The following is a 27,862-nucleotide window of genomic DNA, read 5'->3' as shown; positions in this document are numbered from 1 at the left end:
TTTTATGATTTGTAAAGTTCTTCGAAGTTTGTACAAATTATTTATTTAAATATTGTTGCACCATATGAAGTGTATCTTTTCCTTGTCAATAGAGCTTAAGAGGCAAAATAGTTTTATAGAGAAGGCAACATTTTACTTAAAATTACATCATTCACTTCAAAAAGACATTTCTTGTTTCATTTCTTCATTAATTTTTGTGAATTGTACTGCATTCTTTTGTAGTAATAACAATAACATCAGTAACGGCAATAGTAATTATTATTATTATTTCAGTGTACATTGGTTTTCGAATGTCATTTTTCGAGTGACTTTGCGAACAATCAAAATGGTCGTAACTTAATTTTGTGTTAAAACCAATTTTTATTTAAAATATAAATTTTTTATTATTTTAATTTTATACCTTCTTGTCAAAATTACGCAAAAGGCTCTTCTTGGTCCCTGAACCTGACAGATGTACAGTTTTTCCAATTTTCTGCCACGAGTTATTGGCTGGTGTAAAAAACTGAATCCCCGCCTTTACAATTATTTAACACAAGTAATTTTGCACATGTAAAAGATAAATAACAATTTACTATACAATTAAAATTCATTATAATTGATTAAAAAAAATACAAAATAATAAAAATATTTTATTTGAACAACTGTTTTTAAATTAGTTAAGTTATAAAAAAGCTTTTTGAATTTAAAAATGACATAAAAGTTAGGGGTCGTCCATATATTCCTTAAAGCTTTTTTTGGACGATTTTATGACCATCCCTCCAATAAAATTTATACTCTAAAAAAAAGAACTACAAGTAAGATGTGATATCATAACAAAATAAACCCTGCGGTTTCTTTAACATTTTTTAGATATCATTTATGGTCACCAAATAGGGATTAAAGGTTTTTTGAATGTTGAAAAACGAACAATTTTTGTTCTTTTTGTTCAAAAATTATTGCGAATTTTCTATGTTTGCAATTTTCGATACCAAATAATAATCTAAAATCATATTTCGGAAAAAAAATAATTTTTGAGCAAGTTAGCATTTTTTTGAAATTTAAAAAAAAATAATTTTTTTGTTTGTATTTGGTTAATTGAACACCCATTTCAATTTTGTTTTAAATTTCTTCTGCATATTATTTTCTTGTTTCGTTTAGAGAGTTTTTCTTGTTTCGTTTCTAAATGAAAAAAACATTTAACAATCTTTGGACTATTTTGTAATGATTAAGTTCAAAAACTTTGTCGCGCTAAAAAAAATTTTTTCATGATTTTTCCATTCGAACAGAATCCATACAAATTTTTAATATTTGAAAATTATTATTTTTTTTTAAATTTTTTGCACTTCAGAAGAAGTTTTTAATTTTGAAAACTTTGTTAGTACATTATTTTACTGCTAGCTATTATCAAAATAAAATGAATCCTTTTATTTATAGTACTATAAAATAAAATTTATAATCATAAACTAAAATAAATAATAAAATAGCTGCACATAATTTTAATTGAATTGAATTTTAATTTTCATTTTAATTGACATTCAGCAATCTACAACCTTAATTCAAATTTCATAGCAGCAGCAATTAGAAGTAAAGTAATAAATTAATAAGTTAATTTCAGGATTTTATATTATTCTGAGTCTTTCTAATATGTATCATTTTCGACATTGATCTATTAAAAAATTGTTACAATTAAAAATTCGCTAACTTGTTTAATTTTGAATGTTTATAGTTTAAAATTATGAACACTTTGTTGAAATGTGTCTATTTTGAAGATTTTCAATTCAAAATTCTTCAACTTTCAATGCGTATAATTTAAAATAATTTTGAATGTTTTTTTAATAGTTAATTCTTTTAATTGAAATCACTTATTTTAAAGATGAATAAATGCAAATTTTAAAATTTTGATGATTTAAAAATAAAATTTTTTGATAATTTTCAAATTTAAAAACTCTTTAGTTTTTAACATTTACAATTCAGTATTAGAAAATTTTGAACATTTACGATTGAAAACATTTGAATTTCATAGATGCATGAATAAAAATTCTTAGATTTTGATGATTCTTAAATTTAGAAGTCAAGTTTTCAATTCTAAAACATCCAAATTAAAGAAATTTCGATGGATAAATCGTAAAAATGACCAATTTTTAATTGTAAAACTTTGAAATTGCATAATTTTTAATTGGTAATTTTCTATATTAAAAAATTTTTAATTTTAAACATTTAAAGTTCAATGTTATACAATTTTAAAGAGTTACAAATGTAAATTTTGAATGATGAAAATACAGAACTGAAAATTATTCAATTTTGAAGATTTATATCTTAAAAATATGTAGTTTTCACTGGTTTTTTAATAGTTCAATTTTGAAGATTTTCGATTAAAAATTCTTCAATTTCAAATTTAAAAATCTTCAATTTTTAAGATTTACAATTGAAGATTCTTCAATTTGGAATATTTGTGGTATAAAATGATGTAATTTTGAAGGGGGTTTATGGAGTATCTAGTTGAATTTTGAAGAATTGAAATAGAAAATTATGCAATTTTGAAGATTTAAAATGAAAGGCTATTTTATAGATTTATAATTGAAAATTCTTCAATCATGAACATCTAAGTTAATTGAATTCGTGACTGGAAATGTAAAAAGTTTATATTTTTACAAAGTAACTGTAGCTGCAATTAGTTTCTTTTATGTAAGAAACTAATATGACTAACTAAGAAATAAAAAATCTAAATTTAAGTGATCATCAAGTTATATAAAAATGATCATTATGTCGATCTAACGCGATGAGATCTTAATATTTCAATTTAAACTAAATAATCCGCCGCCGTAAAAGCGTTATGTAATATATTTGAAACTCGAGGCAGTAATAAATAAATTGTCAAACATTCTTAGATTCAAATCTAATGTTTCTGTTTTCTTTTTGCATTTTTATTCAAAAAGTAGATTCTATTTGCAATGTAAATTCTCACGCTAATTTGAAACGCAAAATACGAGAATAAGTATTATACAAATATTGACTGTTTGTAGATTTTTAAAGGTTCAGGGAATTTTTTGTATATTGAGGATTTTATCATTATTTTTGAATAACCGCTGTCTACTAAAATTTAATTTTAGAATATATTTATATAATTATATGTATATCCTTTGAAAAATTTGTTTGAAAAGCTTATTGTGCAAAAGATATTGTGTATATATATGCTATTATTATTTGATTTGCAGTTCGTAGTCGTAAGTATAACCATTGTGAGCGAATGGACATATATAAAACGACAATTGGGACTGTGTTTAATTAAAAACAAAATACTTTTTAAATAAAACTAGACATTTCGGAAAAAGGGCGAATATTTAGAAATACTTTTATTATTAATTTGGAATCATTTTAATAATTAAAATCATCGAAATGAATAAGTTGTTTCCTTTTCCAACTGTCGTTTTATTGTAAATAAGTTTACCACTGTGTGCAAATTCCTATAATTTATACAGCCTGCTTTGTGTGAAAAAAGTTCATATATATATAATGTGAGCTGGTGAATAAAGGGAGTTCTAAATAAAAATGTCTGCCTTACCGACATAGGGACTAAAATTATTTCTTAAAAAAAAAGATCCTGCTCCTTCACTCCATTGGGACCTGACCGGAAATCAGAATTTTTGTGGTTCGTTTCCCAATGGAGTGAAGAAGGAATATGATCTTTTTTTTCAAGAAATAATTTTAATTTAAAATATTATTTTTTATCTAGTCGATAAGGTACCATCTTTAATGATATAACAGATTCATTTAAAAATAAGGGCATAGGGACTGTTCTAGAGCTTAAGTGGTTTGTGTCCGTGCTAAATCTGGAAGCGCCATGAAGTAATCTGTTTATGTAATTAAAGCATGCTTTAATTACAATGGAATTTTGGTCTTTTAATTTGACCATTACATTATAATTTCAGGCATACCTTAATTTCATAAACTAGACGCTCTCAGATTAAGCACGGGCACGAACTATCTCGATCTTTAGAGTGGTCTCGATGTCGGTAAGGTAGGAATTTTTATTTAGAACTCCCCTTACTCATCTACTAATGTGTTCACAGATAGTCCTATATACATTAAATATATTAACTTTTTGCCTTGACTTTTATCATTAACTCTAAGTAATTGTATATTCTAATACGTTTTAAGGCCAGGTAAACTTGTTTTTACAATATTAATTCAAAAGTGTAGTTCCTTTCAAATCCACTAGGCATTCGAAAAGGAACGCACCTACATATCGTCTTTTTTGTAATTTACTAAATTTATCTCTGTAAAAACGGGCCTGTAAAATAACGAAAAAAATTGCGCCACGATTTGCAATCTTAAAGTCTTACGCGTCTTATTATAACATTTTTGCGGAGGTAATTATAAACTTGTAAAATTCGAAAGCACACACTAGTCATTCATTCTTCCAGATACACACATCTTGCACAGTTTCTATCACGTATTCTCATAATCTGAGAAAAAAGCGTCTTATACTGATCTTTCTTGTAATTCTTCCCTAACAAAAAAAACGATTCAAAAAGTAAAAGGAACATTTTCAAGGTGGCCGCTAGATTGAAAAACCGGGAATTTTTCGAGACTGGGAAAAACCGGAAAATGACAGTGATTTTTTTACCGAAAATTTTAAAGATTTTCAGAAGAAAAATATACCTAATCACTTGAAATGTCACTAATTTCGTACCACATGAATTAAACATTCAAAAATTAAAAGCGCTTGCATTTTAACATTTCTTACAAAAAAGGTTTTGAGTTAATCAACTGTGAATATAACTTCATTAATTATTTTTTAAATCGAACTGTATTTTCAGTATTGAAAATTAAACAATTTTCAAATTTAGCGCCAAAAATTTAACTGTTAAAATAGTTACATTTTTAACCATAGAGATGAATTTTCTACTAAAAATATGAGTTTTCAACCAGAAAAAATAAATTATTATTAAAGTAGTTCGACTTTTAACCAAGTGACTGTGTTTTCACACTAAAAAAAATGAATTCTCAATAAAGTAGTTCAACTTCAATTAATTTGTTATTTTATTATTATTCAACGATTATAAAACCATTTTTCAATAGTTTAGATTTGTGAATTTTATAATTTGGAATATTTCCTGCATCGGCAATTTTATAGTGTCGGATATTTTATACCGGTAATCATTGTATTTTTCGGGATTTTTCAGTCAATCCCCTAGATTTAGAGTTTAAACTTTACAATTTCAAATGTTCCATTTAAACAAATTTTAATTTATAAGTTAAAGTATTGGAATTTTGATGAAGAAATAACAATGGAAGAATTATTAAGTTGAAACGACTTACAATTAAATTAATTTAACTTCTAATTAAAAAATTTAAGTTGTCTAATTTTTAATGTTTCTAACTTAAAATTGCCAAAAATTATATCATTTTGAACATTTACAAATTTTTTGATTGATTTATCATTTTAGAGCATTGAAACTAATGAAGTAGATTTATATTTTTTGACTAGAAATTCGTGAACTGTTCAATTTATAAAAATGTCTGAATAACATTGTTTCAAGCTTCAGTTGTAAAAGTTTAAAATTAAAGAGATCCAATTTGAATATTTTAATTTGCTATTCAGTTAGAATTTTCTTATTTAAATAGCCGTGACAAATTTTCCCGAACTGGGAAAGAACCGCGAAAACCCCGGTAATTTTTTTCTTCGGGTGAAACGGCCACCCTGAATTTGCTTTTGATTGTCATTTATCAAGTTTAATCGTTTTTTTTAAGGATACATTTTTAGTAGATTCAGTTCCTATTTTCGTCACGAGACGCACCTTGTTTGTCTTTTACGTTGCGGCGAGCTAATTTTTTGTTCTACTCAATGTAAAAGATGAGATAAAAAATATGTCTAAGTATTTTCTCTTTTATAATAATTCTCACGACCGCTTTTGCGCCCATTTCATGTCGTCCGCTCTAGGCCTACAACCTGTTGTTTTTTCAATAATTATTTCTAGAGTGCACCAAAATTGAAGCTTCTCCAGTGGCCAGTTTAACCATCCGGTGGTGATACAAAAGTAAGTCTCGTGTGGTGCCACATGATGAACTCGATGATGTCTTCTGGGCAAGATGACTCGATGTTCCTGCAGCCAAACGACCCATCCGGGAAGTCCGAAATAAGTGTGGGACCATTTGTGTATCTGCGACATAACGATAAATTTAATTTAAATTAATTCGTCAAACGTGTGGCACTTATTTTCCTATTTTTATTCTAATTCAGGGTGGCCGTTTTAATTCAAAAAAATGCCCGGTTTTTTTCTCTGTTCGTAAAAATTGTTCACTTTCGTCGAAATTCAAAAATTCGAATTCTTAAGACTGATTTTTTCTTCTTTTGTAGTAATCAAAACTGAATACAAATTAAAGAACTAAAAGTGAAATTGTTTAGATTTTTAAACTTCTAACATTGATGTTTAAAATTGTCTATAATTTTCATTACTCTAAAGTTAAACTATATAATATATATATTAAACATTTTTAAAAATATTTATTTATTCAGTTCGATGGAATGAAATTTTGGGTCTTAATTTTTTCCGAATTTGAAGAGTATTTCTTTTTACTTTTTAGAATCTTCTTCAGGCTCGTAACAAAAATTAATTACCAAAATTTCCTTACCTTCCAACTCAATAAAAATCTTCAAAATAAAAAACTCTTCCAGTAAAAAAATTGAAAACCAAAATTTCTTCCCTTCCAACTCGAGAAAATTCTAAAAAATAAAAAATGTTCAATGCTTAACAAATGCTCAATAAAAACATTGAAGACAAATTATTTTCCTCTTGTACCAAAAATTCGTCCCTTTTAAGTCTATAAAATTCTAAAAAATAAAAAAAATTTCCTCTTCCAATTCAGAACAAATTAAAAAAATATTTAAAACCAAATATCCCTTCTTTTAAACTCGATAAAAATTTTAAATACAAATATCTTTCAATTAAAAGAATTGAAAACCAAACTTGCCTCCCTTCAAACTCATAAAAATTAAAACAAGAAAAAATTTTCTTCTTCCAATTCAGAAAAAAATTAAAAGCCATAATTTTCTCTATTCCATCTAAATAAAAAAGTTAGAGATAACAAATTAGCCTTCTTCAAACTCATAAAATATATTGAAAAACAAAAACCTTTCCAACTCGTTAAAATTCTTAGAAAAAGAAAATGTCACTCGGCCAATTTAACAAAATTAAACATTTCTTCGTATTAAAGTAGATAAAAATGTTAAAAGTAACAAATTTTCAACACTTTCACTTAGAAATTATAAATTGAAAAAATGGAACAAATAAAATTTTAGCTTTTGAAATTTAAATTTAGCACTCTGAAATTGTATCAATTCAAGGCTATATCAATCAATTCATTTTTATATCATTTAGTTTTAAATAATTATTTTTTTGTTCATTTGAAATGAAAAAATATTGCCAAACATTTGAAATTATATGTAATTCAGAATCGCTCTGGTAAATTTAATTATTCTTCAATTTTTGATACTTTTTCAATTCAGAAAACCATTAAATAATTTATATTTACAATTCATCAACTTCAAACGTTTTTCAACCAAAATTTTCAAATTCAAACGCTTTTAATTTTAAATTGTTTAAGCCTTCAAAAGTGTAGTATAAAAGTCTTAAAATTAAAAATGTACGCTTAAAAATGAAAACCTAACATGAAAAATGTTTAAAGTAAAAGATTTTAGAATTACGAATTTTAAACTGAATGATTTAATAGTTGAAAAATTTAATAAATGAACTTGACTTAAAAAAAAAGAAACCGAACTTATTTAAAATTGAATTATATACCGGTCTAAAACAATGTCCGGTCATTTCTCGTTCGAGTGGCCACCCTGTAATTTATATGGTCTTTATATTTCTAAGTTGTTATTTAGTTACAGAAATGTAACTGTTATTATATAACTGTGACAAAACAACTAAATTATATAATAGAAGACAATTGTAAGAATGTTTCATAACGTTATAACTCTGTTATGCCGCAGTTGCAGAACTAATTAGATCGATTGTTGTATAAGTGACACTATAGTTATGTTACAGTTGTATAACAAATTGTACATCACAGTTCCTATTTTATTATTATATTTCATATTATATTATAAAATGTTAAATTCATATTATATAACAGTCATGTCACAAATATGTAACAAATTTTATCGAACACCGGCACTTGTTTGTTGCTGGACTAGAGTATATTATAGTCAACTAAAATTATAACTAAAAATGATAATTAATTACAACCTAATATAAACAGATAAAAAATTGACCTGATTCGTCATCGCCACGAAGATTGCGAGTTGAAACCAATAACAAGTCCAAACAAATCGTATTTGTATTTCAGACTCTGACAGGGTGAGAAAATCCCACGTTAGTTTACAAAGAAACGGTATGGTCACCATAAAATTGTCACCGTTTGTCTCTATAAAATCGTGACGTGTAATACTAGTAGGATCAATATGATGCTCCCGAAAAGGTCTTATGAAGTTCTGTAAAAAATTAAAAATTGATGAGGTAAGTATTTCAAATAAATTATTATAATTTATTTTATTTATTTTCTCAAAATTTCCTGACTTTCCCCTGGATATCCCTGATTAATTTTTTTATTTTCCCTAACCATTATTATTGAAAGATCAAAATTTTAACCCTGTAACATATATAATATAGAATATTGTATTTATACAAGTTTTTTATTATATATTAATAAATAGAATAAACCATTTTTAATTTAAATTTGTACATTTTTTATTTAGTGGTATATTTAAACAGAAAAAGTGACGAAAAGTGTTTATTTTCTAACACAAATAAAATTTAAAAGTGACTAATGTGCATTAATCATGTGACTAATGTTCTTTTAAATTTAAAAGAATTAGACACATTTTTTAAATCTAAAAAATCCATTGATTTTAGTGAAATTAACGTAAATTTACAGGAATTTAAAGAAAATGAGAAGAGTCTGATGAAATTCAAAATAAAAAACGATGCAAAAATGTGAGAAAAAAAATTACTAAATGCAGTCAGTTTGAAATAAATTTTTAAAAATGTAAGGGAATTTAAAAAAACTTTATGCAATGCCAAGGAATTCAAAGTGAAATAAAAAGACTTCAGGATGAACTACATAAAAACTAAAAAACCAATTGAATTGAGCAGAACTGAATGCATTTTTAAGACTTCAAGTAAATCAAATAACTTAAGTGAATTAAAAAAATTCAAGTGTATTCAACAATTTCAAGAGAATTCTGAAGAATTCAACCAAATTTTAAAGAATTCAGAATAAATTATTAATAATTCAGGGTGAATTCAAAATGAATTAAAATGACCTTAATAAAATCATATTTTAAGATCTTTTTTTATCTTTAAAGCCCTGCGAAATCAATGAATTATTTGTAATCCATTAAAAAATGATAAAATCCCATGAAATGTTATGAATTATAATGATATTCCTCTAAATATTGAAAAATGTATTAATATACTATCCCTTAAAATCACTGAAATTCTCAAAAATCTCAAAAAACCCTTGGAATCTTTTAAAATACCTTAAAATATTTCAAATCCTTTGAAATTCCGTTAACTTACTGAAATCAATTAAAAATTTCTTGAAATATTTTTAAATACCCTCACATATCTGAAATGCTTTAAAATTTTTTGAAATCCCTTCAAATTGTTTGAAGCTCTTAAAAATTACTTGGATTTTTTTTAATACGCCAAAATCGTTTAAAACCTTTAGAATAACTTAAAGTTATTGAAATTTATTAAAAAGACACTGAGATCTTTCAAATCCTATAAAATCTTTTGAAATACCTTCAACTTTTCTAAAGCTCTTTAAAATTCCTTGTAACTTTTTTAAACATTTTAAGATATTTCAAATGATTTAAATTCCTTCAAATTATTGAATTAAATTGAACATTTCTTGCAATCTTTTAAAATCTCGTTATATCTTTAAATTCCTTAAAATCTTTGCAAATATTTTAAATTCCTAGAAATGTCCTTAGAAATGCCTCTATTCTTGTGCATACATTTTTCGAAATCCATATAAATATTACATGAAATTACATAAAATTTGGTGAGATTTCCTAAAATCCTGAAAAATATATTAAAATACCTTCAGAGCTTTTAAAATTCCATAAACCCTTAAACCCTAACGTATTTTAAATCGTCTGAAATCTGTTGAGATGCCTTTAAACTTTTTTAATTTCTTGAAAATTTTTAATAATACCGTAATATCTTTAAAATAATTAAAATCGCCATCTAAAATCATCTTAAAGTCATTAAAGTTTATTCAAAATTCTTTTGAATATTCCAAAATACCCTGAAATATTAGAAATTCTTTTAAATATTTTGAAATCCATTGAATAGATTTAAAGTTCTTAACAATTCCTTTGAATTTTTAAATGATTCGAAAATATTAAAAATGCTTTGAAATCATTTCGAATGATTGAAATTTGTTGAAAATTGTAAGAATATTTTTTAATAAGTTAAAATATTTCAAAAGAAATCCAGACTGACTGTACAACAGCCCTGATTATTCTTGAAAGTCACTTAAAGGGCTTCCTACAGAAATTCCCTGACTTTTGCCATATTTTTTTTTAAATCCATGACTTTTCCCTGACTTTCCGTAAACAACAAAATTCCATGACTTCAGTGTTCAAAGGTAAGGGGGTCAGAATTGAAAGGTCAGGGATAAAAACTGAAAAGAATCACAAAAAAAGAGTTCAAAGAAGAGGAATCATAGAATAGAGTTCAAAGATCAGGGGTTAATAATCAAAGTTTTTGGGCCAGGGATCAATAGTCAAAGGTGAGGATTCAGCATTCAAAAGTGAGTGTTGAGGGTTCAAAAATGATGGATCAGTGATAAAAAATGATGAGAATCACATAAAGAGTTGAAAGGTCTGGGGTCATAGAGCAGAGTTCCAAAGTCAATACTGAAGTTTTATGGGTCTAGGGACAGAGGTCGAGTGTTATAGGTAAGAAGTGAAATATAAGAAATCGTGGTCAAAAGTTAAGAGTCCAATGTTCTCTCTCAAAGGTCAGAGGTCAAATATTAAAGATTCTAGATCAGAGGTCACATTAATTTCTAATTAAAAATTGTTCTGCTTTCTCCAATTGTAACTTTAGTTTAAAACTGATTATTTAAAAATATAATAATAATAACTATCAATTAATAACATTATTTAAAAAATCTTACTTTTCCCAGAATTGGTAGCTCAACGGATCCCCATGTGTCAGCTGCCCAGTGAACGAACCCAGAAGCGAAATCTGCGGTAACAATTCCACACAGTGCGGCTATCGCGATTGAACTCAAGTTTTCCAGCCTTAAGCGAACGAGAATACAAAACGAATTCACTGCCATCAGTGTAATACAAATTCCAACACAAATGCATTCCTGTGTTCTTTTTCCTGTTACATAAATAAAAATCGTATTATTTTAGTAATTTGTAATTGAATAATTTTTTTATTAAAATTAATAAAAGCAGAAGATTTTGCACTGCTGAGCCTTATAGAATAATAAATAATCTGATACACACCAGTAAAAAATTGAAATAAAAAACGTTTTCAGCTCTTTGCAAGATTTTATTACGTTGCTTTCGATACAACAAACGTAATATTTTTTAAAAATAAAATAAATGTTAGAATTTGTTCCTTATGGTCGGAAGGATAAGTATTTTTCCGATTACAACTTTATATTTATTCTGCAAATTAAATATTAATGTATTTCAAAGATTATTTAAAGCAAAATCGACAAATTTTGATACGAGAATATATTACGCATTATTAAATATTATTTATCATCTAAACTACGACCAAACAAATATGCGCGCTACACACGAAATTTTTGGTGTCTCACACCATTTTTAAATTGAAAAAAAATTGATATTAAAATGTTTGTAACTCATAGAATCTCTAATCTAAAATAATAGAAAAGCAAGAAGAATATTTTTGATCATTATTGGTGAAAATTTATGTCTTAACTTCAGAAATAAAATATGCAATAATTTGGTGTGAAATATATAGAGTATATTATAGGCAATCAAAACGTTGCATTTTCGGCAAAAAAATACCAATTTCCGACGAAAAATATTACCATAATCTTTATTATTCAAATTTCGTCAATATTCTTTAAAATTTAACGAATTTTGTTTACAACAGCAATTTGAGACGAAAAACACTAGCATAATGACATAACCAAAAATATGTTAAACCTAATGTTTTTTGTTTTGAATCACCAATTTCCGATTAGGAATGTTAAAATAACCTACAATTGTTAAAGCGTTGTCATTTTTCTTTGAAACATCATTTTTGAATTTAAAATGCCAATTTCAAACAAAAACCCCAACATTATTGAAAATTGAAAAAAAAATCTAAATCTTGTTCGAATCATAAAGGTTTTAGTTCGGAAATACCGTTTTTCGATACATAAAACACAAACGTAACCAAAAAGTTTTGAAACATTTTTTAATTCTTTAAAATTTACCAAAAAACACTAACACCATGCGAAATTGCTGAAACTTCAGCAAAAAATCAGATTTAAATTCAATTAATTTTGTTTAAAATAGTAAAGCTTTTCAATTGTACTATTTTAAACAAAATTAATTGAATTTAAAACTAAATAGTTATTTGTTTAAAAATACCAATTTTAGGGGAAACCTCTGCTACTAAGGTATCATTTAAGTCCTTTAGCATGAGTACATAAAACGCCAGATAAGTATGATCACTGTATGAATTTAATCACAACCAGTAATAAACCGCGGCTGCATCCAACTTTATTAGAAGTACTCTAATTTGTCTGGACGTTTAGCCAGGGGAGAGGAAAAAGTGTGAAACTTCAGGCTCGATATTATTTAAAACGCACCGAATACACAACCCGGCCGTACATCGCAAATGGCCACCCATCCGAGTGCTATCCGCGCTTGCAATGGCTTAACATTCGGACTCTTCCCGAAAGTCGAGATTCACCGCGAAGCTAATTTCGTCGATACAAAAAACGTAATTATTATTGTACATTCCTAAACCTCTTTTTTAAACCAAAGAGCTATTTAAAAAAACCCAGTTATCTTTAGGATTTAATATTAAAATGAAAAGATTTTTTTTAACTTTCAAATTATATCGATATCTCATCAGTCATAATTTTTGCACACTTAAGTGATATTTATTGATTCGCGCCTAACTATATATGACTCTGACTGAATAGATATAACTGTACTAAAATAGTGTCTTAAGCACTTTGATTTTATCAGTGTCGCAATTACTACTTATCTATAGTAACAAAAAAGTCTTACATATTTGCTTTCGATTATTCCGATTAGATAATTTTATAATTTTAAAAAGATTGTAATATTTTCATCATTCGGGATATAAATTATTAAAAAATTGTTAATGTAATTTTAATTATATATCATTAAAAACGAATGCATGTTATGAAATTCTATTTAAAGCATTCAGGAAATAATATATCTTCCGAGCTATAGAAAAAACCGAAGCATTTTACAAGTTATAAAGATTTTTCTATAAGATTCTATTATTAGTTCATTATTCAGTCTAGGAAAGAATCTTGAAATTATTTGAAGTAGTTAAAAATAAGAATATACTTGAATTAAATTTAAATAGAACTAAAAGTTGATAATACTGAGTGGTCAGACACGAGTAGAAAAACTACCTTGCCGTCAGACTATTGCGTGAGTGGCTGGGAGTAGAAAACCCATATTTGGTGAGACAACCAATTACAAAATTTTCCGCTAAAATTTGATCTTCGTAGAATATTACACAAAAAGAAAAGAAATATTTTATTGAAAGAAATTGATTGAAAATATGCAATCTTTCAGTTGGACATAAAAGTTTTATAAAAATAGTTTGTATTTTTCGCAGTGATTGATGTAGTAACATAATTGATTTTTTTTATATAATAATCTTTACAGATATATTTATATACGAAAACAAATCTCATAATATGACAATAGAAATTAAAAATATAATTGGAATTCGATTTTTTTACAATTATTGATAGATGTTCCTTCAATTTGTGTGACCTCGAGCAAAAATTCTTGAAAGAAAAAAAAACTAGTTGAGTTTACTTAACCCACTAACGCCCACGGTCTCATGTTTGCGTGTCTTTTAGTGTTCACAGAAAATATATATCAATTGTGATTACGAAAATTGAAGAAATTAGAAAAAAAATCAATTATTAAATTTTTTAAACGCCTCAAAATCGTTTAAGTTATATACAGACTATTGGCATCTATAATTTGATCTAATTTTACCTTCAAATTTTCTACATTCAAGAAAAGATGTAAACGTTTATATTAGTTAAAATTTATATTTCAAAAATAAAAATACATATTGAAAAAATGGTATTTTATTTTGTGTAAACTATAAAATAGCAAAGATTTATACTTGCAATAAAATATAAGTTTTGTAAGCGGAAATTTGAAAGAGAAAGGGCAGTAATGAAATTGGAATAATGTGGCAAAGAAGAGTACGAGGTTGACTCAATTTTTTCATTAACGAGATAAACATAAAAATACCCTATTCTCGCTAATGTTATTTGTTTACCAGAAAGGTCAGAGAAATATTGACATTTATGGTCATTAGAGGCCTTTATCAATCATTTTTAATACAAAAAATCTTAAATATGTGAATTTTTCTAGATATAAATTAGAAGAGAAAGTATTTAATATTTGAATTATAATTTAGAGAAGTTTTAAGATTAAAATATAAATTTTTTGGTTGATAACTGCATTTAAAAAATTTTTCAAAGAATTTACTAACATTTACCGTTTTTTAATTTCTTTAATGTATTACAAGAAATATTCTAGTTACTTATTAAAAAAAACTTACATAAAATATTATTTTAAATTTCTCTTTGCAGAATCAAATCAAACAGAAACTAGAATTTTTAACAAACTAATGAAATTTTCGGCGATATCTTTGAAGTTTTAACAAAACAATAAGTTTTTCAAACAAAATAGTTGAATTTTCAACCAACTTAAGGTTTTAATTTTTAATCAAAAACAGTCAAATTTAACTAAGAAGAAGAATTTCCAGCAAAAATAGAGAGAATGTTTTAATAGACTAAAAATGTATTACTATTTTAATAGTATTAATACATACCAGTACACCAGGAAAAATAACAACAAGAACGAAAAATGTAATAGTTGCTGTTCAAACAAATACTATTTTTATTTTAAATCAAAAACAGTTGAATTCAACCAAAAAAGGCTAATTTTCATGAAAATAGTTTGAACCTCGACCACAAAAGTTTCATTTTCAAGGCTGGCTTCACAATGTACCCTAATTTTCAACCAAATAGTTACATTTTTAAACTAAAAAAATCATGAATTTTCAACCAAAAATGGAATAGTTAAATTTGCAGTAGAAAAATTGATTTTCAGTCATAAATACTAGTTTTCAACAAAAAAGTTAATTTCAAAGCGAATTGTTGAATTTTTAAATAAAAACGATCAATTTTCAACTAAAAATAGAACAGTTAAATTTGCAGCTGAAAAGTTTAATTTTCAACCAAAAGGATGGATCTTCAACTAATAAACAGAATTTTTAACCAAGTAGTTCAACTCTTGACAATAAAATAGTTAAATTTTCATTAAAAAAATTTTTTTTAACCAAACAAGAAAAAACTTGCAACAAAATAGTTGAATCTTCAACCCAGTAGTAGAATTTTTAACCAAAAGAGATGAATTCTAATCAAAAATATAATAATAAACAAGGAAAAAAGGGAAAGTCATTCAAAAAAGGGGCAAAGAGGATAATGGGGATAAAAGTGTGAATTCTGTTTATAGAGCTTTACTCGTAAAATAAAATTTCTAATTTTCATTTTTTCAAACATTTCAACAAATTTCTATTCACATTTATATTTGTAACGTGTGACGTACCATTCTACATACCACCCCTCTCCCCTCTAACGTAACACATCGTGATTCTACAGGAAATCGACAGACATTGACCCTTTAACTTAAACCCAAGTACCCCAATGACCCCAAATACCCCAACTCTCAATGAGCCTCCAGATAATGCCTGATGTACTCAATCATGTGAAGTCCTTAAAACTCATAGTGTCTGCAGTCGAATTGTTGGTAGTAGAGTTCGCATTCGCCTGAAAATTTAGTCAGAGATGTGGATAACTGCATAAAACCATAAATCCCGTGCGAGGCCAGTTACCGACAGATGAATTTTAATGTAGACATTGGATAGCATCGAGTGCCTACATCCATCTTGACTTCAAATCTCCCGCTCAAAAGTAGCTAAATGGAGTGAAAAACGACAAAGCGAGAATTACGAACGGTTACCCATCCGAGCACTAACCGCGCCCGAATTACCACCCAGCTACTGCCGTCGATGAATACAATTTATATAGTATATCCAATCGTTCAAATTTAATTAGGATTATATATTAGTTTCAAGATCTAGTTTAAATCCAGATTTGGAATTTATAGAGAAAGTAAAATTCGATCAAGATTTCAACCTAAAATTTGCTGGTAAATTACAAAACTCAATCCTTCTTTGAAAACGCGATGGAATCAGAACAAAGTTTTATGCATTTTTTTTCAAATTTAATCAAAAGAGAATTTCTGAATATCAATAAGCAAACCCTAGCACAAAAATCAATCTGAACCAGGTTTATAAATTTTGTCTTAAGAATGGGCCTCTAAATTACATTTTTGGATATTATGAATTTTCTTAATTTGTAAAATTCAACTACACACAACTCCCGATATAAGAACGGTTACTATCATGGCTTGATCCTAACTCGGGGGAATTGAAAGGTAAACTTCTAGGGCCGCATGTACCATTTCTGTAGGATTTGGACGCTCGACTGAGTACTGCCTCCATCCCCCCCTCTCTCTCTCTGAATTCTAGGAATATTGTAAATCGGGGGTTCTTATATCGGGAGTTGAATGTATTTAAAAAAATTGTTTAAATCTGGAATAAAATCTTACCTGTACTGTATAAGTTGGCCAATTCTTGAGCACCCTTATGATTAGGGCCCCACCTGGGCACAATTCTGTCTTCCGTGGAAGTAGGGATGACCGAGTTGGCATTGGGATCATCCTCCAGCATGGAATTTTCATAAATCTGTCGATCAGTTTTCACAGGAGCCAGAAAATTTGTTGCCATAGAACAAGCGGCTGAAGCCGCTTGTCCCAAATGGGGTACAGCCGAGGCTTCCATAATATTTTGAAAAAATCCCAATTATTAGAAAACACTTGGCTAATATTAAGAAAACAATCCACTCATCAGGGTATACTTATAAAACCAATAATATCTATCGAATATGAATGTTGGACTTAAAAGCTGTTCGCATGATTTTCTTCGCAAATAGGAAAATTTCACTTTCTACTTAAAAGGCGATGTAAAAATTCCTCCTTCCAGTTACTGAGCTGTGTTCCAAAAAATTATTTTTCTTATTACGAATTTTTGTCCAGGTCGATGGCTTTTGGATCTTCGCCATACGAACAAAGGAATACGCGCTTTCGGGCGCGTATTTTTTAATGTTGGGCTATAGTTCAAATCTGATTCTCCTTTTGAGAATGCTACTTGATGTCGAGTTTTTCCAGAAATGTATGGGTCTAGATATATGAGAAAAATTAAGACCCTTCATAAGCGTTTTCAGCTGAAATATAGGCGATTTCATCCTGAGGTGTGTCTAATGATCTAATTTTTTGAGACCATGAGGATGTCTCAATTTGGTACTTCCACCTTCACTGCAATCAATGACCCCGTTTTGAATTTCTGCAAAAGAATTAAAAAGAAGCGTAATTTAAATATTATATGGTAAGTACGAAACACCTTTTACAAAAACAAGTTTTCAACTGAATTGTGTTCATTTATTTTTATTTTCACGCTTACATCGAAATTTTTGAAATATTTATAGAAGGCATCGATTTTGGAATGCTTTCCTTTCAGAAAATTATAAAATATTTCTGAACTTCCGTTCGTCATAAATACAGGATAGCTGGAAAACTTCATTGTCAAAATTCTCTGATTTTTTCTGATTAATTTTTCATTTTCCCTGGGCATTAACATTCAAAGACCAGAATCTTAATGCAGGATACTTTTGAAAATCCCTGACTTTTCGCAGACTTTCCCTGATCAACAATCTTCTTAAATAGCCTTTACTTCTCCACGATCTTCTATAATGCTCTAGTACATTACATAATCATTTATAATGTTTTAGAATATTTTCGAACGCCTTAAGGATCTTCTGAACCATTCTAGAATCATCCACAAGATTATAGAATCATTCAGGATCTTCTAGATCTTCAAAATCGTCTAGGATCTTCGATTAATTTTCTAGATATTACAGAATATTTTATAATGTTTTGAAATCTTACAGAGTAAAGATTCTTCTAGAATTTTCTATAATGTTTTTATATTTGCTAAGGTGATCGAGAGTGTTTTAGAACCTTTCGTATTGATTGCAGAATATTTCAGGATGTTCTAAACAACTCTAGAATCATCTAAAATCTCTTAAAATCTTCCAGTATTTCCAAAAAAACTTTCACGAATTTTTATAAGATTCTAGGATGTTTCAGAATATTCAAAAATCTACAATAATTTCAAAACATTCTATATTTATCCATAATAATTCATAATCTTTCAGAATCTTGAAGAACTTTCTCTAATAATTCATATTCTTGTCTAAAATGATCTAGAATATTTTAAGACCTTTCAGATTGTTCCAAAATAGTTTTTAAATAATTAATTTCTTCGAAAGCACAGTAAAACCTTGATTATCCGGCCTTAGATCACAATTATCACAATTAAAGAAGTTAACAATCGAACTTAACATTTAAAAAAAAGTTGAAGTCGAACTTATTTCAAATTTGTAAATAATTCAACAAATTCTCTGTAATTTTTTGATAAAAGAATAAAATAAATAGAATATCCGAGAAATAGTCGATACATGTGTCAAGACACGTAACAACTAGAGGGTTCATTATTGTCTGATCTCTGATATGCGTATTTATCACTATGTAATTATATGGGGTTAAATGCATGTTTCGGCATTCACATGCAATGCAATCTCTATTTTTCAAACGACTATTCCTTTCATAAAAAGAACCATTCTCTATGAACTTAAACATTAAAAAAATTATGGCTTTGCATTTCTGCTTTTATTGTTCTTATTTGTGTTCTAATATCCCTCATTAGGAAACACAAATTTTAATTAAATTCCTCTTAAAATCTATACTTTTTATATCACATGATAAAAAATTTCCATCTTTTAATGCCCATTTATATTTTTAAGTTAAAATATAGAATTAAGAATTCCTTGATTTTGACTCTTTTTAATTTAATTTCAGCATAAATTGTACAACTTTGAATGTTTCAAAAATTTTGAATTTCAGTCGCTTTTAGGTGATTAACTATACAAAATACTTTGTAATAGTGCGCAGAAATACAATGAGAGTAATTTTTGTAGCCGATCTTTTAAAAGTATTACATTTACATATATGGTAATGCGTTATTCGCTGCATTCCATTAAAGAATAAGGATCTCGTGCTCTAAATTGTACATTTGTGCAGATATTTCGCATACAGAAGAAATTATTCTACATTAACAGAGCTTTTAGAGTGCGTTTTGTTTAGCAATTTTCTTAATTTATATATTATCGATTATTATACAATGGTTAATTTAAAAAAGATACTACAAAATTTTGTTATTTCAAATTGCATAGGTAGATGTAAAAATTAAAATATTTTTTAACAATATATACTGTGTATATTCTAAAAGGACAGTGTTAACCTAAAAGGCGCAGTGTAAAACGAAAAAATAAAATTTTATAATCAAGGCTAATATTTTCTGAAGTTGAAAATGTCTGGATTTTCTGCTCAACTACTAATTATTCAGAAGATTTCACAAAGACTTCAAATATTTTTATAGATATCATAATATTTCAGAAGATTTTCAATATTTTCAAAAGATTTAGAAATATTTAGTAAAGATTTCAAAAGATTTCTCGACGATTTCCAAAGGTTTCAAAAGAGTTTGAAAGATTTCGCAATGATTTCAGAATGTTTCAAAAGAGTTCAAAAATTTCTCAAAATTTTAGCAAAGATTTCAAAATACAGCGCAAATCTGAGATAGGACGTCCCACTATAGTCGTTCCGAGTATTTACGCCGCGCAGCAGGTAGGTATAACCAGAGCTGCGCAGGGTCCGCGGCTTGTGCGAAGGTCAGTCAGGCGTGAACAATCAAAAGCGTTTACATCCGGAGCCGTACTATATCGGGTTTGATCCCCATTACCGCCAATCCCAAAAACCGCTCAATAGTTTCACTGTATTTCGCAAAGATTTCAAAAGATTTCTCAAAGATTTAAAAAGGTTTTAAAAAGAGTTCAAAATATTTCGCAAAGATTTGAAAATAGTTCAAGAATTCAAAAGGTTTGGTAAGGATTTCAAAAGATTTCGCAAAGATTTTAAAAAAATTTCAAATATTTCAAACGGTTTCAAAATAGTTCAAACGGATTTCGCAAAGATTGCAAAGCAGTTCTCAAAGATTTCAAAAGCCTTCAAAAGAGTTCGAAAGATTTCGGAAAGATTTCATCAGATTTCGTAAGGATTTCAAAAGGTTTCAAAAGAGTTCAAAACATTTCAAAAGATACCGAAAATATTTCAAAATATTACGCAAAGATTTCAAAACATTTCTCAAAGATTTAAAAAGGTTTCAAAAGTGTTCAAAAATTTCGCAATGATTTCACAAAGATTTACAAAGATTTCGCAACGATTTTAAAAGATTTTAGAATATTTCACAAATATTTCAAAAACTTAAAAATATTTCACAGATTTCAGAATATTTCACAAATATTTTTAGATTTTATAAAGATTTCAAAAAAATTCCGCACACAAATAAAACAAATAAATTTAAAGATTTCATAAAGATTTCAGAAGCTGATCATTTTCCTTAAGAATTATATTGCTTATATTATATTGATAAGAACTATAAATTATTAAACAATTTTATTTGAAAAATTAGGAGATTGCCCTTTTTTCTACAAGTAAATTTGTTTACGGAGTCAAATAAAAATGTCTATCTGATGACTCTTTTCTAGGTTGCTTTGTAAAATTAAAAGAACTATTAATTATTTAAACAATTTTAATTAAAAAATGAAGAGTTTTCCCTTTATCCTACGAATCAATTTGTTTACGGAGTCAAATAACAATGTCTATCCTATGACTCTTTTCTATGTTGCTTTGAACATTTACAAGAACTTTTAATTATTTTAACCATTTTAATTAAAAAATTAAGAGTTTACCCTTTTTTCTACAAGTAAATTTAGTTACGGAGTCAACTAGGAATGTCTATCCGATGACTTTTTTCTAAATTTCTTTGTAAATTGACAAGAACTATTAATTGTTTAAACAATTTTAATTAAAAAATTAAGAGTTTGCCCTTTTTTCTACAAGTAAGTTTGTTTACGGAGTCAAATAACAATGTCTATTCGATGACTATTTTCTATGTTGCTTTACAAATTCACAAGAACTGTTAATTATTTAAACAATTTTAATTAAAAAATTAAGAGTTCACCCTTTTTTCTACAAGTAAATTTGTTTAATGAGTCAACTAAGAATGTCTATCCGATGACTCTTTTCTATTAATCTTTTATCTTGCTTTTAATCATTCAAACAATTTTCATCAAAATAGTGAGAGTTGGGGTATTATTCAAATTTGTTTACGAAGTTAACTAAGATTGTCTTTGTGAAGACTCTTTTCTAAGTTATTTGTTAAATTTATTATAATTACTAATTGTTAATTATTGAAAGAAGTTTAACAAAAAGATTAGAATTTGGCTATTTTTTAACGAAAAGGGTCAGGTTTTTTACTAAGGTTTAGTTGCAATGCAGCTACATACGAGTTTGCTCGAAGTACTCGCATTTGCCTAAACATTTGGTCGGGTTTTCAAAATTCGAGTACACAACCTGGTCTTTCGTCGTATACGGTACCCATGCGAAGTCGTGTATAAATAGAAGTGATTAAAGTAAAAATGATTACCGTGGTATTTTCTTGAACTTAATTTCCAAATAGAATAATTACAATGAAAGCAGTGGGTCGCGCGCAAGAGCTTCTAGTGTTGTTGAAAATTCGTCTTTTTGGTTAGGAAATGATTCTTGTTTGTGCCTACTTTATGTATTTAATCAAACATTATTTTGGTTTAATTAAACATGTTGAAAATTCATTTTGGTTATTGTGGAAATTTAATATTCTTAACTAAATATTGGCCAAATTCATTTTTGGTTAAAAACAAAATTTTTTAGTTTAAAAATAAACTAAATTAATTTAATTTAATTAAACATAAAATTTCGAACAAAGGATTGAATTTTTAAACTAAGGATGATTAATTTTGAATAAAAATAGACACATTTTCAATAAGCCAGATTAATCCTGAACTAAAACAGATTATTTTCTTATCAAACTGTAGCACAGTTTAAAAAAATGAAATAGCTACCAAAAAGATGAATTTTCAACCAATTAATTAAATTTTGAAGTCAGACGATTAAATTTAAATAAAAATGAATTTTTACCTAAAAAGGATCAATTTTCTAAAAAAATTGGAATAGATAAATATACCACAACAATTTTTTAACAAAATAGTTCAATTATCGACCCAAGAAATAAATGTTAAACAAACTTCTCATGTAAGATAGTAGGAAAAAATCGTTACCCCCCCCCCCCCAGACGTAACGGGCTTTCCTGACATTTTTGGACACCTTATGTAACGCCTTTTCTATAATAAGTATGTGTAACTTTAACACTAGAAAACGAAAGTAGTAACCCCCCTACCCATTAAGGCGTCACGTATTTCTGAAATGGCTCCTTCATAAAAAAAGTTCTCTTCGAATAAAAAATTACAATGCAAATCTTACAGAAGAAATTATATATTCACATTATCAGAGCTTTTTAGTACGATTTATTTGAGGATTTTTTCAGTATGAATGAAATTTCACTTAGGAATGATTTGTCTAACAACATGTCAGATATGATTCTCTTGATAGTAAGAAGTGACGAATTAAAATCGATGACTGCGTTGAGGCGTAGTCGCTAGCTGACGCGATAAGTATAAACTAAAATTATGATTGTATTACTACGATCGTTACGCGCGCACCTGCTCGTCTTCAAAGGACAATCCAATTCTCGTATACATTATATCCTCGGAACTTTATTTACGATTTAAATTATTTAATAGCTCTCATAATCAATCATTTTTATTACCCATTTTCCAAATAATTGCAGGAAACCAACAAAAAAAATTTACATTCAACTGGTTTTTTAAACCAAATGATATTTTTGGTTTATATCGTTTATTGTTTTTAATTTTATAAAAGTAGAAAGCATTAAAAGGGGTGAAATTAAATATCATTAGAAGAAATTACATATAGGGTAGATACACCGATTGTCGGCGTATTCCAAGGCCATTTTCACATTTGACATATTGATACTCATGACTGATAAGGTTTTATACACATTAAAATTCCATATTTCATGCGGTAGAAAATTTGAATAATGTCACGTTTCACTCATTTTTATCGAAAAAAGTTGATATTTAATCCATTTGGCTTGAATAATTAGGGGATATTGTGTATCTTATCAGTGATTCAAACCAAAAAATTAGTTTAAATGAAAGGTATAATTCTATATCTTATAAAAAATTGGTCTAAATTTACTTTTGCTATTTTCTCCATGTTTAATCAGATCAATTCAATTGTTAATACTAGTAAATTTTCATAATTTTGTACTTTTCTGCGAATAATTGAATAAAGTTTTTTTATCTAAACAGGGTATTAATTATGTGATAAATATTTAACTTATAAATGACAAAAATTGGCTTAACTGATCCAACAAAGGTATCAATTATGAAACACTGAGTAAATTAATTTATATTTCAATGGTTCTTTTTTTAAGCGATAGATGTAATATTATAAACTTGGTATTAATCTTATTTTATTGTGAATTATTGAAGATTTTAAGTTATTGTACAACTTCATGCATATTATTCTTTCATTATTTATTGCTATCAAACTTAGAAATAAGATTTGCATGTAGTCTAAAAATAATCTTTATCATTCCAATGTCGGAAATTTTCTTTTTCGATATTTCTCAGGAATTTTCCAGTGCTCAAAGTGTTATATTTTAAAACTTTTTAATGATCCCAATAAATGATGTTTTAAATTTAAAAGTGCTTTTATTAAATGCATGTTTTTGTATTATCAATTTTTGTTATAAGCATGCTAATTCAAACAAATTCGCAACTTGGACTAAAATTAGCACCATTAGTAATACTTCAATAATTGCGAAAACAATATTTCCTTTCAATAAAATTGATAACTAAACAATGGTTCTTTACAATTTTCTGATAGTGTATATGAATGTACCTACTTAAAAAATAGTTCCCCAAATGTGGCATTTGAGTAACTTAAAAAAATTATGATTAACAAAAAAAGATTTTTAATTCATTTCTAGTTGTCTGAACAAATTTTATCCGTTATAAAATATATTTTAAAAAGTAATAAAAAAATATATTCTCTCTCTAAATTTACCAATTAGACCATCATTTAAAAAATCCCACCAATTAGTGATGTTTTATCAAAAGTAGTTATTTAAAATAAATAAATCGTTTGAACAATTGTCGGTGAGTTGAAAAAGAAAAATTATGAAAGACTAATGATAATTTTAAAAATTGCAGAAACTTATAATTTTTTTAATTCTTCCAGTTAAAAGTTACACATCAAAAATGAGAAATTGTTTGAACAATACAAAAGGAACTCACGGGAAAAAGTGATATAACAGTTAAGGTCAATATTTCGTACAACATGTTTTAGCCTTTTTTGGGGGAAAATGAAAGGGATTTCAGTGGAAGAATTTGAAAATTAATTATGGATTCTTGTTCCTGGAAGAGTTTTAATTAGATAAAGTATTTAACAAAAATTTATTTTAACAATATTTTTCCAATTAAGTTTTTCTTACTATCGCTTCTTACCAATTTTTGAAAAATGGTCGAATTTCAAAATCATGGCTTATTTGTACGAGGGAAATATTCTGCACAATATTCTATAGTTTTCAATTGTAAAGTATATGCCTGAAATAGTTAAAATCATTTTTTTAAAGGAAAGATTTTTTAAGAAAATAAATATATTTGCAGATTATTTACTTATTTTCAAATTAGAAACATTAGAGTTGCAAGGAATATTTCCCCTCAAAATAAGCTACTATTTATCCAAATTAAACCATTCGAGAACGTGATAAGAAACTATAGTAAGAATAGACTTAATTACCAAAACTTCTTATTCAAATAATTTTTGTTCGTTAGTGTTTAACTTTTTTGATGAAAAATAATTCGTGTTGTCTGTTTTTGAGACCATTACAAAATTGTATAGGCAGTAAGCAAAAATTTAACATTATTTGTCATTCGTTACTTCGAGCTACCCTAATTGACAGCTGTGAACTTTAGATAATTTATTATGAAAAAAAAACATGTGTGATCTCTAATTAAATAAAAATTCAAAAACTTATGAACACAGAATATGTGCAGGCAGAAAAATACAGGTGCCAAGAAAAAATATCGAAATATACATATTATAATGTAATTATAATGTATGTTATAATGCACTAATATCGCTTGGCCACTATACACGAACCCTCGCGAGATCAGAAAAGAAGAAACACAATGTGATTGTGTAATAAAGTTAAATTCTTACGTTATGGATTTCACAATTATGCGGTATATAATGTAAAAACTTGCAATGTACGATGTAACGACTTTACGCTATTGTAATATGATAATTACGATATATAGCGCAGAAATTACGGTATATATATACATACATTGTACATTTAAAAAATGATATATTTTCAAGAATTAACAACTAAGTAAAAAATTCCTACTGCTCTTTTCGGAGGAAAAAAATATTTAATTCTACATTGGAGATTTGCAATAGTACTTCTGATGATTTTGTTTAAAGTATAAAATATTATTTCCCATGACAAAATTTGAAACATAAAAAATTATGTGATCAAATAATTTTGCTTTCGCCCGAATTTTCTTTCTTATACCTTTTCACGATTTTTTTGAAGTGATACCATTCTAATAAATAATAGATTATTTTATCGGGAGAAAGATTATATATAAAATGACCTCATTCAATTTAAACAAATAAATAAATCATAATGGAATATACTTATTTGTTTAAAAAAAATTTCTTTTTAAAAATTGGTTTTCAATTATGTCAATAGTTTTTTAATATTTAATATATATTGTAGATTTAAAAAAAGATATACTGTAACAATTAACAACTAAGTTAAATATTTCCATTTTTTTTTCTAAGGCAAAAGTATGCACTTGTAAAATTGCAATATTATTACTGATTATGGCGTATCGAAAAAAGAAAGTTCTTTATTCGTAGATTTAACAGAGAAGAGAATCTTCTGTTGGGAATCAAAAACACTCCCCTCAAGTTTTACTTTTTTAAATTTCTTCTGTCTCTGCACCTTAGATATAGTCAGAAACCTGTAAAGTAATAATGACATTGAAATATTTTTTACCTCGACTAAACCACCTTGAAATATAAAAAAAATCTTAGAAAGTTGACTTTTTCACTATTTTTTTAGAGTTATTATATCAATTCTCTCATCTACTTGACCATTCAAATATATGATAATTGTTACCGGAAACGTATTTTTAATACATTGCATTAAGAATTGAAAAATAAGGTTGGCATTGAAATAATTTGTATTGCCTTTTAATTACAATAAAATACTTAAAAGTGACATATTGTTTTTTATTTATCGATACAATTAGTTTTAAATGTATAATAAAGTGAGCATTGATTTATTTTGCCTAATCATTCTTGACATTAATTAAGAAACTTATTTGAACAAATTTTTAATGGGTTTCTCGCAATTATAGACACAAATTAAACTACAATCGAAAACATTTTTACTGAATTCAGGCACCAAACGCTTTTTTTTTATCGTGGAATAAAAGAAATATTTCAGTTTGAAATATTTCATTGTACTTCAAAATCCATACAAAAATGTTTGATAAGAAAAAAAGCTGTTCTGCTTAAAAATAACTAAAAAAGTCTCTTAAGCCTTTTGTCTATCTTGTTTTTTTTTCGAAATTTTCGCTAAAATATGAATAAAGTCGGTTCCGGTGTTGCTGAGTTAAATGAATGTTTTAAGTAAATAGAATTTTTCATGGTAATAATGCATCATACGCAAATTTTCAGATGAAAAAGAAAATAATTGGTCTGGCGCTTTTTAAAAAAGTTGATTTTTGTATTTAATTACTAAGGAATGAAGAAATTTCAATTAGATTTTATGGAAAAGATTGGTTAACATTTTTTAAACAGATTTTTTTTATTTGAGATGATTGTCTGTTACCCCAAGAATATTTTAAGATAAAAAAGGAAATAATCGAAAGAACGCTTTCTGCACATATTAGCTCTGTGTGTTTAATTAATATTGAATGAGTAAATCTGGATAAAACGAAATATTTTAACCCTTAAACGGCCAAAACGCCACTACCGGTACACTCCTTTTCAACGGCCAATAACTAAGGCTATTCGACACTAGAAAAAATTGAGACACATATATTTTTATTGCTTAAGATCTCCTCTTTCCGACGGTGCCAATGAAATTCCTCAAAAAATTTTCTTATTATCCCAAAATGCAGTTTAAACAAAAAAAAACGTGATTTTTCGTGCCTATTTTTTTTTGTGAACCATTTTCCAAAGCTTTTCGAGTCAGTAATTCACCTGGATTCTCACTAACGGGTGGAATAAATGTCTAAACTTTGAGAATCCATGGTTCAAAGATCGATTTTTCGTTTTAGTATTTTCAAAATGGCGTCTTAATGGCAAAAT

The 27,862-nt window shown here is 27.0% G+C and overlaps 2 protein-coding genes across 6 annotated transcripts in view; one reads left to right on the top strand and one right to left on the bottom strand.

Annotated features, from left to right (window-relative positions):
* The window catches only part of LOC117181408, a 54,220-nt gene extending 48,089 nt beyond the window's left edge, over positions 1-6,131 (top strand). For all 3 annotated transcript variants that reach the window (XM_033374028.1, XM_033374030.1, XM_033374029.1), the window contains one exon: positions 5,961-6,131. In XM_033374028.1, the coding sequence (XP_033229919.1) occupies positions 5,961-5,976 (16 nt within the window). In that variant the 3' untranslated portion in view covers positions 5,977-6,131. The remainder of the gene's footprint in view (positions 1-5,960) is intronic.
* LOC117181409 (transmembrane protein 189) overlaps positions 5,488-27,862 on the bottom strand; it is a 26,826-nt gene continuing 4,451 nt past the window's right edge. For all 3 annotated transcript variants that reach the window (XM_033374032.1, XM_033374033.1, XM_033374034.1), the window contains exons 2-5: positions 16,940-17,732; positions 11,176-11,387; positions 8,261-8,479; positions 5,488-6,143 (exon numbers count right to left, since the gene is read on the bottom strand). In XM_033374032.1, coding sequence (XP_033229923.1) covers positions 5,883-6,143; positions 8,261-8,479; positions 11,176-11,387; positions 16,940-17,171 — 924 coding nt within the window. In that variant the 5' untranslated portion in view covers positions 17,172-17,732 and the 3' untranslated portion in view covers positions 5,488-5,882. The remainder of the gene's footprint in view (positions 6,144-8,260; positions 8,480-11,175; positions 11,388-16,939; positions 17,733-27,862) is intronic.

This window comes from Belonocnema kinseyi, chromosome 10 (assembly GCF_010883055.1).
Source record: "Belonocnema kinseyi isolate 2016_QV_RU_SX_M_011 chromosome 10, B_treatae_v1, whole genome shotgun sequence".
Lineage (NCBI taxonomy): Eukaryota > Metazoa > Arthropoda > Insecta > Hymenoptera > Cynipidae > Belonocnema > Belonocnema kinseyi.
This window is presented reverse-complemented; position numbering and strand designations above follow the sequence as displayed.